This window comes from Molossus molossus, unplaced genomic scaffold (assembly GCF_014108415.1).
Source record: "Molossus molossus isolate mMolMol1 unplaced genomic scaffold, mMolMol1.p scaffold_m16_p_13, whole genome shotgun sequence".
NCBI lineage: Eukaryota > Metazoa > Chordata > Mammalia > Chiroptera > Molossidae > Molossus > Molossus molossus.
In genome coordinates, this window is record NW_023425348.1 from 82268447 (window position 1) to 82287661 (window position 19215).

At 40.7% G+C, this 19215-nt stretch overlaps 1 protein-coding gene across 21 annotated transcripts in view; it reads right to left on the bottom strand.

The window, feature by feature from the left end:
- AMBRA1 (autophagy and beclin 1 regulator 1) overlaps positions 1-19215 on the bottom strand; it is a 197095-nt gene that overhangs the window by 106389 nt on the left and 71491 nt on the right. For 19 of the 21 annotated variants that reach the window (XM_036259716.1, XM_036259714.1, XM_036259703.1 and 16 more), the window contains 2 exons: positions 13444-13530; positions 9008-9187 (listed from right to left, as the gene is read on the bottom strand). In XM_036259716.1, coding sequence (XP_036115609.1) covers positions 9008-9187; positions 13444-13530 — 267 coding nt within the window. The remainder of the gene's footprint in view (positions 1-9007; positions 9188-13443; positions 13531-19215) is intronic. The other 2 variants (XM_036259708.1, XM_036259710.1) reach the window with 1 other exon arrangement.

The following is a 19215-nucleotide window of genomic DNA, read 5'->3' on the forward strand; positions in this document are numbered from 1 at the left end:
GGCTCTGACTCGGGCCTTTATAAATGAAGTTCTTGCAGCAAATACCTCAAAAGGCCATTGTCCTCTTGACAATACACAGATGACTGCTGAAATTAGACTATTAAAAAAATACTTGTTTCCCTACGCTCTTCTCTTTCTCCTCAATCTCCAGACAACAGAAGGCCTAGTCGGAATTCCTGTCCCTGGATGGCACAGAGACCTTGGCCAAGTCCTTTCCTTACTGAAGTGCAGTTAGAAACTGAGGCCACCTCTACAGCCTGACCATGCATACATGCAAGTGTTTAGATTTCTGGGAGCAAGGCCCTGGCCCAGCCCCAGCTGATAACATTCACAGGGAATACCTAAAAACATAGGTCTCTTGTACCTGCAAAGCCTTAATTTTTCTCTAAGGATTATTGATATAACAAATAATTACCACTTATAAATTCCTCTCCCTGTTTATTTTACCTTTAATTTCAACTGCATACATTATGAAAATCCATATTCCTATTGTACATTTTTAAAAATACACTCCTGACCGGGAACCGAACCTGCAACCTGGGCATGTGCCCTGACCAGGAACTGAACTGGCGACTTTTTGGTGCATGAGATGATGCTCAACCAACGGATCTACACCAGCCCTATTGTGCATTTTATATTAAAAAATAAATACATCTCTAGGAGGTTATGTACCCCCGACCCCCATCTTGAGTGTTTAAGTCTTTCCTTCTGTATTTTCCCATTCTAAGTCCAAGCAAAATCTAGACATAGTCCCTTTTCTTTCTCTTCTGCATTCCTCATAATAAATATTCATATATATTTTACTTGCACAGAAAGAGTACTAATTCTAAAGCTGCTGAGCAATATTACATATTTCTAAGCAATAGGCTCAAAATCCTCAATAAAGAGCTAGAATTCAGGTAGGCATATATTTTATAAATATTTAGGGGCCCTAAAGGTACCAGATAGCCTATTTGTTTGTTTGTTTGTTTGTTTGTTAATCCTCACCTAAGGATATTTTATCCATTGATTCTTAGAGTGTAAAGAAGAGAGGGTGGGGGAGAGAGGGGGAGAGAGAGAGAGAGAGAGAGAGAGAGAGAGAGAGAGAGGAAACAGCGATGTGAGAGACACATGGATTGGTTGCCTCCCACACATGCCTAGACCAGGGCTGGGGACTGAACATGCAACCCAGGTACATGCCCTTGAATAAGAATTGAACACATGACCCTAACCACTGAATCACACTGGCCAGGGATCAGATATCCTATTTCTTTTCTTTCTTTCTTTTTTTTCTTCTTTATTGATTTTTAGAGAGAGAGAGGGGAAGGAAGGGAGAGGGAAACTGGGGATCAGGCCCACAACCTGGCATGTGCCCTGACCGGGAATTGAACTGGTGACCTCTTGGTGCATGGGTTGACACTCAACCACTGAGCCATACGGGCTGGGCCAGATATCCTATTTCTGATCATCATGAAGTCTTGCTCACTTTTCTGAGACTTTTCATTATTCTACCTCTGCTGAGTACAAGGGAAGTTCTTCTAAGGTAGTTAAGTCCAATAAGATGCAAAAAATTTAGTGCTAAAAGAAATTTGAGAGATAATCTAATCTTATTTTACAGATCCGACACTGAAGCTTAGGGTGGGCAAGAGACTTGCCCAAGGACAAATGACAAATCACAAACTCAGCCAAAACTAGAACCCACTACACCCTAGCCAATAGTTGTCAGCCTGTGGGAGTCAGCGGGCATTAACAATTAATTAATCCCAGTTCCAATCACAGCTGTACTAGGAGTCACTTTGCTATTTTATAAACTTCATTTAAAATTGATTCCAGTAAGAGTTAAAAAGGACTTGGGACATTTTATTTAGAGAAAAAGTGAGACAGCTAGGCAGCTCATTCCCACTGAAACATTCACAGACAGGTCCCACTCTTAAGACACCAAGGCCTCTTACACACAATACTTAACATTTAGTTCTCATATGTTCTCACCTATACTTTGCCTACAGGTTTCAAATTGGTTTTCCTGCATCCATATACTTGTCACTTTAGGTCACCCTAACCAATGCTGTCAGTTAGCCTAACATGCATATTGATTAATGGCTGTCCCCAGGCAAAAATAAAGTACAAACTTCTTAGCCAGGCATTCCAGGCCCTCCATTAGCTCAGGCTTTTCTGATCCTCTCATTCATATTATAAACACTCCTTAGCTCTAGCTACAGATCTAGTCGGGGTCCCCAAATAAACTCTGTAAATCTCCTGTTTAAGCTTTCCCCTTTGTCTAGAGCAGTGGTTCTCAACCTTCCTAATGCTGCGACCCTTTAATACAGCTCCTCATGTTGTGGTGACCCCCAACCATAAAATTATTTTCACTGCTACTTCATAACTGTAATTTTGCTACTGTTATGTCTTAGGCAACCCCTGTGAAAGGGTCATTTGACCTCCCCCCTCAAAGGGGTCACGACCCACAGGTTGAGAACCACTGGTCTAGAATCTCCTTCCCTATCCCCATCCTCCACGTCAATTCATCAAAGTCCTTATGCAGTCTTCACACCCAGCTGAAATCCATGAAGTCTTCTCACATCCTCTCAAATACTCTGCCTTCATACAGTGCTGTCCTGTACTTCAGTGGTATCCTGTTACAGTCTATCTTGTAAGACATTTATGTAAAAATCTGATCATGTTATTCCATACCTTAAAGCTCTTCAATGACCCCCTATCACCTACAGAATAAAGTTCACCTCCCTTGTAAGGCACAAAAGGCTCTCTAATATCTGATGCCACTTTAACTCTTGGGGCTCATCCGTCAAATATCTTGGACACTACAGTCTAGCCATACTTAACAACAAGCGAGTTCCTGAAATACTCCATGTTTTTTCATATTTCAATGACTGTGCATTTATTTGCCTTTCTCCTAAGTATACCTAGAGAAAGGTCCTATTTTGAGACTTAAACCTTTCCCTTTTATAAGCCTACTCTGTAAAAACAATCAGCTACCACAAAACACAAGTAAATGAAATTATTTAAAACCCTCTGGTAAAAATAAAGGGGATAGTTTCTTATCTCATCACACTTTAAGAACTGCTTCTGTATAATACTGTCACTCAGTTGCCTGATTCTCAACTGCTTTAGCAGGTTCTAGTATGTAAAGAGAATAGTAACTTTACAATGTGTTTCCTTAGAGTTTCTCTTGCACTTCTAATATTAAAGAGTCTATGGTTCGCCCTGGTGGGTCTGGCTTAGCGGTCATTTTCGGCCTGCGGACCAAAGATTCTTGGGTTCGATTCCAGTCAAGGGCACATACCTCAGTTGCCGTTCGATCCCCGGCCCTGGTTGGGGTTGTGCAGGAGGCAACCAATTGATGTTTCTCTTTCTCTCCCTTCCTCCACCCCTCCCATTCTATCTGAAAATCAATGGGAAAAATATCCTTGGCTGAGGATTAAAAAAAAAGAGTCTATGGTTTGTAAGTCAAAGAAAGAGACAGGTCAACTCCATTTCAAAATAAAGTAGACACATCTCTCTCTCTAAAAACTTACCCTTCTCTTTCTTAGCCACAAGTTATATATTTGCTATAGTAGTCACCGACTCCCACAAGGGTCCTGGAAATTCTGGGTATAAGGAGAGAGCAGGAACAAGTACTACCAAGGATATATGGCTGGCTTCACTCCACTGTAATTTCTAGCCAGTCACAAGAACTTAAAGTATGAGTCTCACAAAGCTGTCAAATTTCATTGATAAACAGGCAATAGCAGAATGACCTTATTTCTAACATATTTTCTTTACGATGGCTCAACTAAATTTCAGTTATGCCAAAGGGCTAATGGACAATATTAAATTCTGAACTAAAGGCAAGCAACTCCCCCTATGCCACACCCAATCAGATGGCAGAACTGAGTGACTGCCTTCAGAACACTCCTCAACTACATCCTATACCAAGATAACCTTTTAATGACTTCTTTGTCAGAGGTGTCTATCAAGGGGACCATAAAAGGAGAAGCTCTGGCTGCATGAAGCTCCTCTGTACATGTGTATGTGGTACTGCAGCATGCCAAATTGAGAAACCAGACCCATCTCGGGCACCCAGAAATGACAGTCATTCTCAAATGAAATGTGTTTGCACTTCAGATCACAATATGGATTTCTGAGTTAAGGGAATCAAATACAACCAGATAAATTAGAAGAATGAAGAAAATAAATGTAATAGTCCTAAAGAGACTTCATCATGAGGCTGAAAGACTAGAAATTCTCACTGAGATGTCTTTCCAGAGTACAGCCTAGTGTCACAACTGTGAATGAACAGCGGTTCTCAACCCGTGGGTCGCGACCCCTATGGGGGTCGAACAACCCTTTCACAGGGGTCGCCTAAGACCATCGGAAAACACATATTTCCAATAGTCGTAGGAACTGAGACACGGCTCCTCTATACCTCTCTAGGCGGGTCTGCCCACATGCAGATACGCCCACATATAACATAAGGAACTGTATTAAACGGTCACGGCATTAGGAAGGTTGAGAACCACTGGTGAATGAAGGACTTGTTCCCTCCTGTGCTAGCAACAATTTTTAAGAAGTTGAGATGTTACTTGTAAGTAAAAAATTAAAAAAAAAAAAAAAAAAAGAAGTTGAATATAATTACCTAGTGGCTGGTATGTGCAGTGGGGTATTTGTGACTAATCTAATCTGAAGCTTCTGTACTTCTGACTGTCATGAGCTCAGGGTATCCCCTTTGCCTTGGAAAATAAGGCAGCTACAAAGAGTCAGAAAGGGCAGAAACATGAGCTAGGCATGATTCTGGGATCACAAGTACATTTAGAATAACAGAAAAAATGTGGCTTGGCCAGTGTGGCTCAGAAAGGGGCATGCAGGAGGTGGCCAATCAATGTTCTCTCTCATTGATGTTTCTCTCTCTCTCTCCCTCTCCCTTCCTCTCTAAAATAAAAATAAATAAAAATAAAAATATTTAAAAAGGAAAAAATGTGGAAGGGGGCGAGGAGAGCTGGAACAACAGTCTTTTTTTTTTTTTTTTTTTAATCCTCACTCGAGGACATTTTTCCATTTTTTGTTCAGGTAGAGTGGGAGGGAGAGAGAGGAAGAGAGAGAGAAACATCGATGTGAAAGGAACACATCGAGTGGCTGCCACCCGCACAACCGACCAGGGCCGGGGACAAACTGCAACCGAGGTGCGCGCCCTTAGCGGGAACCGAACCCGGGTCTCTCAGGACCGCAGGCCAACGCTCTAACCGCTGAGCCAAACCGGCCAGGGCTGGAACAACAGTCTTAAAGTCACATACACCACCTCTTTTGCAGGCTCTAGCAACTACTGGGACACAGTACCTGACCTGGGCTTCATAAAAGCCCTCCCTCCTTCTTTCCAAAGAGATAGTAAAAGTAAGAATGGGAATTTTCTTTTTTTTCTTCTTCAGTTTTTTTTCTTTTATTGATTTTTAGAGAGAGAGGAAGGGAGAGGGAGAGATAGAAACATTGATGAGAGAGAACATCGACTGGCTGCCTCCTGCATGCCCCCCAATGGGGATTTGGCCCACAACCTGGGCATATGCCCTGACCGGGAATCAAACCGGCAACCTCTTGGTGCATGGGTCAGCACTCAACCACTGAGCTACACCAGCCAGGCATTTTTAGAGGCTTTTAAGTGTGCAGGACAATAGCAGTCAAGATACTAAATATGCTTGCTCCTGTATGCTCATCTTAGACACGTCTGATTTTGGTGAGGTCTTAGTGTCCTTATTTAGAACACCACAACGAAGTAAATATCTCATTGAGTTACTGTAAGGATTAAACAAGATTTAAAAAAATAAAATAAAAATTATAGCCCTGACTAGTTTTGCTCAGTGGTTAGAGTGTCAGCCCATGGACCAAAGAGTCACGGGTTTGATTCTAGCTAAGGGCACATACCTCAGTTGCAGTTTGATCTCCAGCCCCAGTTGGGGCAACCAATCAATGTATTTTTCTCACATTGATGTTTTTCTCTCTCTCTCTCTCTCTCTCTCTCTCTCTCTCTCTCTTTTCCTCCCTCCCACTCTAACTGAAAAAAATCAATAGAGGAATATCTTTAGGTGAAAATTAATATAGATATATTAAAATATATTAACATATTTATATATACTACAAATGTTTTATGTGTTATAAACTAGTATACATATGAAAATTACATCTGACACCTTTCATTCAATGGACGATGAAAGAGAATCAAAATAATGGATCTGAGTAATGACTCTCCTTCATTTTCTGGGGATGCTACACACCTGGATGGGACAAGCTAGAAAATAATGAAATGATCTAAGGAAGCTAACTAAAGAGGTCAAAGTGGGGTGGCAAAGCAAGAGCAGGATATGCTGGTGAAGGTGAGGAAATACAACAGAACAGTTTCTTTTTCTTTTTTTTCTTTACTGATTTTAGAGAGAGAGGAAGGGAGAGGGGGAGAGAGAGAGAGAAACATTGATGAGAGAGAACATCGACTGGCCGCCTCCTGCATGCCCCCCGCTGGGGATCGGGCCCACAACCTGGGCATGTGCCCTGACCGGGAATCGAACCGGCGACCTCTTGGCACATGGATCAACGCTCAACAACTGAGCCACACTAGCTGGGCAAGAACAGTTTCTTTTAATGGTACCTTAAATGTGTTAGGAGGATTTTAGGCCATGTCTAACTTATCTGGGAAAAAAAAAAAAAAAGTAAATTATGACTGTTTATGCCTCTAACTTTCCTTCTAATTATTACAGTTAAGGGAAAGGCCTGGGACAGAAAAATTAAAATGGGCTAGCACATTCCCTAATTTCTCACTCTCTCCCTCCTCAGAGCACTTAGATATTAAGAGAAGAGGAGCAACCACAAACAGCTCTCAGTTTTCAGTGGGGAGAAGAGGGCAAGGAAGGATGCAGAGGTAGAGGAACAGACTAGTAAATGAGCACAAACCAGCCAGCAACATCCTTCATTAGAAGACCTGGACTACTAATACTGTACTGAGGTGGCCAATCCACAGCTACTATTAAAAACAAGATTCCAGTTTGTATCAGCCCTAAAAGACAGGTAAACACCCAGGGGAGGGACTTTCAGAGGGACATTAGAGAAACCAGCCCACAGTTACTAACCAGAGAACAATACAAGACCCCTAGGAAACAACACTGGTAAGTTAGTCAGTGAATGGAAGGTGAAGAAGGCGATGTAAATTCAGGTCGTGCTGAAGCCAAGGGGAGATGAGAGCACAGGTGGGCTGTGGGGAGCACAAGGAGGAGGCAGTCTGACATAGGAAAATTGAGGGGGAAGGAGGGGAAAGGGAGGAGGTGGTAGCAGAAGAAAGAGAAAGTAAGATGAGAACAGAACATTTTAAACTAACCCAGAACTCCATGGTGAAGGACAAGTCACGAGGCAAGATACAGCTCAAAGGCATGAACCCCACGTCCCACCAGTGCAGAAGATAACAATGCCTTCCAAGCATGCATGGAGAGGGGGCTAGGCAATCTGTACTGACTCCCAGAGCCCCACAGGATTACTGAGCCTTTTGAGCAGCACTAAGTCCCAGCAGTCTTGGTGGGTACACTGAAACTGCTTCCCTAAATAGACCCCAGTGTTGGAAAAATCATCATATTTACAGGGAACATAGTTCTCTACAGGTGTCTGCCGTGTAAAGGGAATGGAGATACATGCCACTACGTGCACCCATCATGCCCTAGAGGGGATGAAGGGAGAATGATGCATGCTAAGTCAGAGAGTAGCTAGCTCTTCTCTCACAGTCGATGCCAGAGGCCACCACCTCTGTTCCATTTGCCACACCACAGTGCTTCAGAGCATCTCTGAATTTCTTTCACATCTACTTCTTCCTCAGATTAATGAATTCCCCATTTAGTCTTCCTGTTGCTTCCAAGTACACAGTTGCTAGAGTGCTTTTAAGTATCACATCAGGAAGGTGAACTGGTCCAAAGGTTGTTCCCACCTTTTTCGCCCTTTCTGGCAAAGAGATTTCTCAAACCTATCATAAAGCTCTGCTGCAAGATGGCACCTGGGGAACTATACATTCAGCTCATGGAAGAGGAAGGTTGAAGGAAGGCAAGAACTCTTAAGATCCTAGACCTGACCAGGCTATGGCAAGATGGGAGAGAAAAAAGAAAAATGACCGGCAGGTTGTCCTATTCCAATACTGCCAGCAAAAAAGGAGGAAAAAAAAAATCCTTAACCACCCTTTTCTCTCTCTTGTTTTACATGTTTGAGAATATTAAAATACAGGAATCAAAACAGAAGCCAAATGTCCAATCTGATACAAGCCAGAAAAGCTCAGAATGGAAAGAAATATAAGGCATGGCTAGAGAAGTCAGGAATAGCAGCAGGTCAGAGAAGGCAAAACCCAGAAGTCAGATTGGGGAGCTTGAATTCTGGAGGCCGGGGCCAATCCTGCTCCTTCTCACCCTGTTTCCCCACCACCAACTAAAAAGACCAGAAAAGGAAGGAATCACCTCTCAACCCACCACATTAATCTGACAGGCAACTTTCAAAAGATCCTTACTGGGGGTGGAGAAAGAAGGAGAAAGTTTAGGTAAGGGAGTAAAATCTCAAAGTACCAGTGTGATCAAGGATTCTAAGAGAACTCAACTTTTAGGAAAATCCAGGTATTTTCTTTTCAGTCTCTCAATACCTACTCTGCTTAAGAGAAAAAACACCAAGCTTCCTGCCTGGTGTCTGACCAGTCCATGGGATGCAGTTCCACAGTCACTGTTCACACAAAAGGGAAATAGAAGTGTTGCCTGCACAGCAACAGCCATCTTCTCCCAGTCAGTCTGGCCTGGAGCCCAATGGACTGCCTCTTCCCACAGGCTCTGGTGACTCGGCAATGCAACTGCCAGGGTTGGGGGTGTCCTGGGCCTTTTAACCCTCGGTCCTCACCCCATCCTATTACTCACAAAGAGTAACTTAGGGGTTTAAGTAAGAATGTCAACCACTGCAGCTCGGACGGTGGTTACTCTGGAAGCACTCCCAGCTCAGAAGCAGAGGGAAGAAAGCAAGCTGAGTGTGTACTTACTCAAAGTCCTCAAATTCCAAGTCGGTTCCCTCTACTGATGGACCCTGGTTGTCTGAGGAAGAGGAGGAGGTGGAAGAACGAAGACGATTCTGTTGGTAGCGCATGGAGCGCTGGCGAATACTGTCTCTCCGTGAGAGATACTGGATCATCCTCTGAGCGTAGTATGCAGCAGGAGATAATCTGAGAGAGACAGAGATGGACAAACACAAACTAGCACTAATGTGGGGAAAACTGTGAAAGACAATAAATCCAGTTCTCCCATGGCATCTCCCTGCTGAGGCAAACTCCGGAGACATGAAAAATAAAGGGCATTTAACTCACCAGGAGGTTTGTGCTGCACACTGTGCTTATCAGATTATCACCAGAGTTTCTGTTTTGAGATAAGGCAAAGAGACTGTTTAATCAGTCCTCATCTGATCAACAGCTGCCCCCTCCCAAGAGAATAATACTGGACATTTCTTTTAGTTTCTTAAGGGTCCCCTTTTAGTTTCTCAGGGTGCCCTTTCCAGACTCACAGCTTTCCCTCAATCACCCATACTCAAAATATAAGAAATGAAAGGACCACAGCAATCATCTACAAGTCATCTCTTCTTTTAGTTTACAGATGAGAAAGCAGGCCAGGAGACAGTAAACCTGAGATGACTAAAGAAGGAATCTAGAAGGCATCATCTTCACCAGGACTCCTTTTTTCTCCAACAGATATGCTCCAGATTTGTTCTAGCTCCTTAAAATGATCTCATTGAATCTCTTATTCTCCCTTACAATTTAATCATAGATATTTAACAGAGAAAATATTCAGGATAGAGACTGAGAGTAAAATATACTTAGAAAAACCTAAAAGGATAAAAATAAAATTTTCTGTCTTACAAAAGAGCATCAGAGGCTACATGGGGACGGAACAATACAGAAGGCAACGGTCTTTTTTTTCTCCTTCCTTACTATGTCTATTTTCAGTAGTAGTCTAGATGTATATTCATCCAGCTGCTAGTGTCTTCCTACTCCATGAAAACATCTAGTGTCCCATAGAAATTGCCACATTCCCTTCTTTCCCAAGTTTTTCCTCCATCTTTTACAGCACTGTTCTATAATTTGAGGCTGTTAACTGAGAGTCTGAGAGACAAACAATAACAGAATGTTTTATATGATAATATTAAGAAGATTACTAAGAAATTTCCAGACTTAAAACCTGCCTGCGGCACACACTTTGACTCAATAATTACACTAGAAATTTTATCTCACAGAAACACACAAGAATACAGATATATATACAGATATAGATATAGAGTTAGAATTAGTGAAAAACTGGGAAACACCCCAGATATCCATCTACAGATTAACAAACTATATCCATACAAAGAAACACTACCGAGTATTAAAAAGAATAAATTATCCCTATATGCACACAGGAAACTTCTCTAAAATAAAATTTTAAGTGGGGGAAAAATTGAAGAATAGTATGTATACACCAGTATGTATATAAATATATCTTTCTGTAATTAGAACAAAAATTTAAAGGAAACACAGCAATCCTAATGAGGATTCCTGAGGACCTTAACTTCTATAATTAAAATAGAAAAAGGAAAAAAGTATGTATCTTTTCTTTTTTAATGGAAACCTGGAAAAACTGATTGAGAAGGGGAATAAAAGAGTTATACCCAAATGGCAGGAAAAGTATTTACAAACATCTTGCTGCCTGACCTTTCATTATCCCTGGCAAAGTCTCTGGGCAAATCTTCAGTAAATCTACTACTCAGGCCAAAGGAGATCATGCAGTCTACTGCCATAGGAACTAAGGCTGCCTCTTAAACACCTGTCATTAGAGGTGGCGGTCTTCTGGCCAACCATCAAATGGAATTTCCAAGCAGGGCGCTGACAATTTTGCAACTCAAAAGTCTGTGTCATGAAACATATGCAGCATTTGGCACCCCTGAGTCCTAGCTATCTTTATACAGAGGGTGGGTGTGGGATGCACAGATGCTTTGGCCAATATCGTCAGAGTACAAGAATTACTTCTTAAAAGTCTCAACTTATGGCCCTAGCCAGTTTGGCTCAAGCAGTTAGAGCATCAGCCCGTGGACCAAAGAGTCATAGATTCAATTCCACTGAAGGGCACGTACCTCAGTTGCAGTTTGGTCCCCAGCCCTGGTCGGGGTCGTGCGAGAGGCAACCAATCGATGTGTCTCTCTCACATTGATGATTCTCTCTCTATCTCCCCTTTCCACTCTGTCTGAAAATAAATGAAAAAGTGTGTCCTCAGATGAGGATTAAAAAAAAAAAAAGTCTCAACTTATGGAACTTTCATTATTCATTTGGGCCCCATTCCCATGCACTTTGCAAAAATGAATCAAGAATCCTCTAATTTCAACAGACATAAGTCTATGCTCTTGAGATGTTCCTATCTACCAAATATAAAAAAACCTTCCAGCAGAAATCAACTATTATTGCTTAAATTCTCAAGTCAATCAGATGAGAAAAGAATGTAAAAAAAGAGTTTCAATAGGAAAATAGAGATTGTTTTTGTTTTGTTTTGAATTGAATTGATTCTGAAAAGTGACCATAAGTATATTCTTTCCTTAGTTCATAACCTACCCTAACTAATGGGGAAATTACAATATTGTTGGTGATAGAAGCAGAAATAATGTTGATACTGACAATAAGTAAATTTTTGCTTTTGTGTAGGGGCACAATCTCAGCACTAGGTAACCCCAACTGTTTAATTTCACGATAGGACAGGAATTCCCTAAGCTATGCAGCAATGATTTTTTAAAAAGGATTCTTGGCACAATTATTAACTATAAATGCATCCCTATCCTTGTCTTTTTGGGTATCCAGAGGGAAGCTAAGGATCTGAATGCTGAGATGTCTCACAAATGCTCTGACCTATACATATTGTGTGAGGTGAATCTAAGAGAAAAAAGAAATGAAACCACCATTAATGAGGTAACAATCATCCTCCTACTGAAGAGCTGGACAACCATCAAACTCTGAAGTGTTCCAAGCAAAAATTTTAAATGTTTAAATAAACCGTCAAGTTTTCTTCAAGGAAGAATAGTTTCCCCTTCAAAAACACCTATTTTGTGTTCAAAGGGAAAATGTGAAAATACCAACACTATAAAGTATGTTACTTTCTCTGTTAAAGAGATCTGAGCAGGAACAAATAACATGAAAGGAGGATAAATAATGGTCTTTAAAATCACTGGTAAACTTTGTCAGGTTAAAAATTCTGGGGATGAGATTCCCAGTGCTGTTCTAAAAGAAACTACAAGAAGTTCTCCGTATCAGTGTTTCAGAGTATTTGATGTATGCCAAAATATTCCTCTTCTTATTTAGGGCTTATTACTTTCCATATGATTACAGACTAACAAACTTCCTAGCTTCAGTCACCATCTCAGCTGTCTACCTGTTTTAAAGTCATCTATCCCCATGTTCCCAGATCCTTGGATTTGCCATTTCCGGGGTCTGAAAAAGGAACAGGATAATGGGGAACCTTTTCACAAGTAACTCAGAAAGAACGCTCAGTATCATGACATAATTGGGCAACAACAAAATGATTCAATATCTCTAGAAACAACTCGGTCTAAAGGTCTAAAGGTTTTCCAGACTTTCCCACCACTATAAATCACTCTTTTCTTTTGGCAAAGCCTCACAATGTGCTCTGGAATTGCTGAAGTAATGTGCAGGTTATCCCTTTTTTTAGATCATTAACAATCAGTAAGTCCGGTTGTGACAATCCCAAAGGGCTTCTCACTATAAATGTTACACATCAACTCAAACACCCCAAACTTAGTCCTCAGTTACCAGTAGCAAGTAAAGGCGGGTCTTCAACTCATTTGAAATTTTTTTATCTCTTCAAGAATTTTTCAAATGTCTTCTCATCAGTATAAGTCAAGCATTTGAACAAAATTCCAACTTGTTATATTCAGTTCTACTTGTCAGCCATCTTCCTTCAGATAGTCTCAAAAAATTCAACTACTAAATGAGCTTGATTTCTGCTTTTGGATATTCTAAATTCTCTCTCAAATGAGAGCAAGTAGGATTCTTTGTCTGTTTGAATTTATAGGTAATTTCCCTATTAATAAAAACTTTTATTTCCCTTTTAGCTGTCCATCTGAATGGCAGCAGCCTCTCTGATTGAAGAGAAGGAATATACTCTATCCTGTGACTCTGCCAGTGGCCTCTTCAGGTCTCTCTTCTAGCACCACATTCACAGAAATGAGCTCCACAGGACAAGAGCTCAGTCATAACACTCTGCCACCAGAGTTTCTGTTCACTTACCTGCAATACTTCCCAATCACCTGAACCACCTGTCTCAAAACTGTAACTCAAGAGTAAAAGAGCACCAGGACCAGAGAGGCACAAAACGGGGCTTCCAACAGTTGGCAACCCCAAGGGCAGCCCCTCCCCCCACCTAGTGCCATTTCTCACTTTGGCCTTACCTCGCTGGGTCTGGGTAAATTGGGTGCTCTCTGGATCCTGCTCCATCATAACGGGATAATGAAATGAGGGAAGACTCCAGCAGCCTCCTAGCAGAGATTAAAAAAATGGCAATAATCCCTGTCAATTACCAACTCAGAGGTCATTCATAAGGAAAAATGGGGGAAGGATAAATAACATCCCCCTTTGCAGCTAGCTAACACCTGTTATGCAGGATCACACCCTTCCTACAAGCTACTTAGAGACATATATAAATGAAGAGCTACAGAGCACCCACAATGGATATGGCCACTGTATTATGTAGAATACTGCTCTTCAGTGAGAAATGAACAAGTGCTTCAGAGACGTATCTTATTTCTATTTGCACTACCTCCAAGTGACAAACAGGAGATTAGGATCAACACACGAGGGAAAAATTAGGTATACCACAGATTATCATGTGGTGCCAACATTTATCTTGGCGTTTACTTCCTCCATGTCATCCTAATCCACATCCCCTATCTTCTACTCTGGTCACACCCTTTTTTGTAAGAAAGAGAATTCCTGGGATTCTCTTAACAACTGACAAAAATCGCTAATTATAAAATCTAGCCCAATCATAAATTCAACTGATTATATGTGATATACACATTTTATTGAGCACTCACGGAAATACTAAGCACTTTGCATATATTTCTTTATTTAAACTTCACCACAACCTGGAAAGGTAGGTATTATTATACATACATGAGAAAACTAGGTTGTATGGCACACAGCTATCAAGTGACAGTGCCAAGACACCTGTGAAGGTCTGTTAACTCCAAAATGCTTCAAATCACTATGCTATACTGCAGGACCTTCCAGGCTCCAGGCAGGTAAGAGTGCAGATGTAGCCACTGTGAATCCAAGGTAGAATGTAGGTTCAGTATTGCTGTACCTATGTACTAAAAATAGCCAGAAATCTGGACTTTTGCATAAAATCTGACTGTTAAATTTTAGCTAAGATATTTCTTTCCCCTTTTTTGTATAAGGGCCAGTTAAAAAACATCTAATAAACGAGGCCCAGGGGCCCTGCAGGTTGCCAGGTCTACCATGCTGTTTCCCAACTCAAATGTGCCTTGGCAGTCAATCAAGCTCCTGCCATGGGATACATTCCTAAGGAAATCGTCTCAAAAAGAAATGCATATTGTTCCTCTCAGGCAGCATCTTGCCTGATTCTCCCAGGAAAAGGTCTTCGGCTCCCTGCCAGACTCTTCTTTAAAGCAGATCTGTAGAATAAGGTCAGCAACTACCAATCTTTTACAATTGAGTTAATTCAATTCACTGTTATTAAAACCAGCTGGCCTTAGGTATAGTCATGTGCAGTCACTTTATCCCAACAAGTGGCTCGTGGAACCATTTCCTCTTAACAGCCTGAAGAAGAGATACAGCAGAAGCCCTGTCAACCTGGCTTGCTACCTTTCCCACCCAGGACAACCAACTGTTAAATGATGTTTCCTGCCTAGACAAGGCCTATAATCACCACACTTAAGACACTTGAAACCATGCTACCACTGAAGAGAGAATACAATGTAAGCAGGAAAAAGAGAAGAACGCTATAAAATACATGTTTGGGCCCTGTTGGTATGGCTCAGTGGTTGAGCGTTGACCTATGCACCAAAAGCTCACCAGTTTGATTCTTGGTCAGGGCACATGCCCAGGTTGTGGGCCAAATCCCCAGTGGGGGGTATGTAGGGGGTAGCCAATCAATGTTCTCTCTCACTGATATTTCTATCTCTCTCTCCCTCTTCCTCTTTCTCTCTAAAATCAATAAAGAAAAAAATTTTAAATATATGTTTGGTTGAAAAACTGAATTTTCAATGATATCACTGTTTACAGCAGAAGAAATGCTGTTTTATCAATTCTAAGACATAATTTTCTCCCCACATTTAATATCTGAAGTTGGGATGCATCTTATAATAGTATGACATGGTTTAATTGACAGGACTGTTTTCCTTTCACAGGGGCACATAAAATAATATAGCATGTCTTTGAGTTCTGAAATACAGAATGTTTATAAGAGGAAGGGGTAATGAAAGATACATAAACTGGAAAGAAAAAAGAAAAGTGAAATTATGAGAAGAGTATTCAGGACATTAATGCCATCTTATATAATAATTATGAATTACTAATAAATTCGTTCTATAGGAATTGAGTGGGAGTTGAAGAATAGAAGCAAGATCTGGGAGCAGCTGACTGCTCTGGAACACCCAGAAACTTGTTCCATCCCAAAGGGCTCTGGAGTTAGTCCTGAACATCACTGGGCCCTGTCGTGTTATCCTACAAGTGGCTACTTAGTAAGCAGAGGCCCTTTGGCAAGGAGCATCCTCCAGAGTGCCTGGAAAATAATCCTGCTAAGTTAGGAGACCAATTTGACTCTTTACTATGCCAAGCAGTGAGTGTATTAAGAGAGATGAGATGACTTTTTAGGAATCCTGTAAAGGAGAGTTTTGAACTAGAAGAGTTGAATTAGATCATTTCAATTGTATTTTATTTTTTTATTTTTTATTTTTATTTTTATTTTTTATCCTCACCCGAGGACATTTTTCCATTTTTTGTTCAGGTAGAGTGGGAGGGAGAGAGAGGAACAGAGAGAGAGAGAAACATCGATGTGAAAGGAACACATCGAGTGGCTGCCACCCGCACGACCAACCAGGGCAGGGGACAAACTGCAACTGAGGTACGTGCCCTTAGCAGGAACCGAACCCGGGTCTCTCCAGACCGCAGGCCGACGCTCTAACCGCTGAGCCAAACCGGCCAGGGCAGATCATTTCAATTTTAATGATTCCATTTTCTAATCCTGCAAAGTCTACTTCCCACCCTAACTAGAAGACTTCTTTAAATCAGAGTAAAACCAAAATGTTAAGCTTTGTCTCTGGGGAGTCCCTGATGAGGTTCTTTTGGAACATGCATCCCCTGTGCCTACTTACTACAGATCGGTTGGCACCATTTACTCCCCAGGCAATACAGTGAACTGACAATACATATATAGGTGACATTTTAACTGCTAATACACAAAATCAGGAGAGCTGACTATTATGACTAGCATACCCCCTTCACCTCCACATAGCACTGATGAAACATTAAGTTCCCTACAACACAAGTACTATCTGGAGGAATAAAAAAGACTTTTCCAGTTGATGATGAATAAAGAAAAATCTAGAGTTTCTAGATGAGTAAGTATCACCACCACTCCTAGGAATGTCAAAGAAAAAACCTTCTCTCCTACAGTTAGCTTCTTGCAAAGAGCCTTCAGTGGAAAATGACATAAGAAAATGGAACAGGATGGCTATACTTTTGGCTCTGGCCACCGCAAATCTGACTTGACTTAATGATCCAATTTGTTATATGGAATCAGGCAGGACTTAGGAAGTGCTCAGATAAGCTTGTTCAAGTTTGAAACTACCATTTCATTTCGACCTATACTCTCAATTTAGAAATATTTTAAGGAGTCACAGAAGATCTGACATGAAAAAACAAAACAAAACAAAAAACTGTTCTTTACAGGTTTGCCTGGGTCATTCTCTATACCAGTGGTGTTCAAATGAGGTATACCACATTTGTGCTATTTTGATCCACTGAAGAGTAGGAATAATATATCAGAACTGTTGATTTATAATGTATAACACAGAGATTGCTCAAAACGCTTTTACTAACAGAAAAAATTTTTTAAGTCTGGATTCCACTGCTCTATCAAACTATACGCTCCTTTAAGAACACTCAATATTTAAGAAAATATAACCACAGATATATAAAATATAAATATAAAAACCATTAACATATAAAAGCATAATCATATTCATAAATAGGTAGACCAAGCAAAAGAAAGAATGATAAAGCAAATGTGGTAAAATGTTAATATTTAGGGAACATGGATGAAGAGTACACGGGGATTCTTTGTACTGTTTTTTTCAACTTTTCTGCAAGTCTAAAATTATTTAAAAATTAAAAACATCCAAAACTCTAAATCTAAAAATAAACAACTGAAGAGAAGACTATTCATTTTCAAAAGAATTACTCATTTCTTAAAAAAGATTTCTTCAAATAGCAAGTTTACAGGTTGGTAAACTACAGGCCTTGGGACAGTTGCCTGTTTTTATAAATAACGTTTTTATCCAAAGACAGCCACATCCATTTCTTTACTGCTGCTTTGGAGCTAACAAGGCAGAGTTGAGTAATGCTGATAGAGACAGGCCTAAAATATTTACTACCTGGCCTTTTACAAAAAAAAATTTTCTGACCCTTGCTCTAAAATATTTGCTTACGTAAAATCCCTTGAAAGATAAGGTGAAGTCCTAAGGAATGGAACAAAAATCAACACCAACAAAAAAATCTGAAATCAAAGTATTACACACTAGAATGAATTACCAAAAATAACTATTAAACCCTGCTAAAATTGTAAGTCAATAGGAACAAAATTCAAGCTATAAAATTTCTAAAATTTTTAATGACTCCAACTATTTCTTTCTTCCCTGATTAATACTTTGAATATGTGTAAGGGGGTTCCCTAAATCAGCTGTGTCCTTTGATGTCCAAGAAAACAGTAAAAAATAGTGGAAGAAAACTCTGAAAAAAAGCAAGTTGTCAGGGTAGATGAGATGGGTCATCCAAAAGGAAAGAATCTTTGTTTCAAATTCAATGAATACCAAGGTTGAGGAGCAGAAAGTCTGGGTGCTAGTCTAGACAGAATAAACAAGCCAGTGACAAGTCTTCCTTACTAAACAATGATATCCTGAAGATATATATATATTTTTAAATCCTCACTCGAGGATATTTTTCTATTTATCTTCAGACAGAGTGGGAGAGAGAGAGAGAGAAAGAGAAAAGGAGAAAGAAACATCAACATGAGACAGACACATCAACTGGCTGCCTCCTGCACGACCCCGACCAGGGCCAGGGACGAACTGCAACCAAGGTCCGTGCCCTTGGCTGGAATCGAACTCATTGATCTGTGGGCCAATGCTCTACCGCTCAGCCAAATCGGCCAGGGCTAAAACAGAAAATTTTAACACACAATTCATTAGCCATCATACTAATACAGTGTAACCTCATTACACGTCATGTAGCCACTAGAAAACTCCATTTAACACTCATGAAAAAATGAGAGTGAAAAAGACAACAACAGTGTTTACTTCAGGGATCCCAGGCCACACTTTGGGAACCATTGCTCTAGTTAAACTAAACACCCTCACTATCTATCTATGTATTTTGCTTGTCCATTTCTTCTTTCTGGAAAGTTCTTTCCTTTCTCCAACTATAAAAATCCTTCACAGCTCAAATACCTGACTCTGTCAGACAGAAGTTAACCCTCTCTTCCCCAAAACTCCGTAACATTTTGAAACCTCTCTCTCTCTCTCTTTTTTTTTAATCCTCACCCGAGGATATTTTTCCATTTTTTGTACAGATAGAGTGGGAGGGAGAGAGAGGAAGGGAGAGAGAGAGAGAAATATCGACATGAAGGGACACATTGAGTGGCTGCCACCCGCACGACCAACCAGGGCCGGGGACAAACTGCAACCGAGGTACGCGCCCTTAGCGGAAACCGAACCCGGGTCTCTCCGGACCGCAGGCTGACGCTCTAACCGCTGAGCCAAACTGGCCAGGGCGAAACCTCTCTCTTTTTAAAAAATATTTTAAATGTTTTGTTTTGTTTTAATTGATTTCAGAGAGAGGACGGGAAAGGGAGAGAGAGAAATTGCAATGAGAGAGAAACATCGAGCTGGCAACCTCCTGGTGCATGGGATGAAACTCAACCA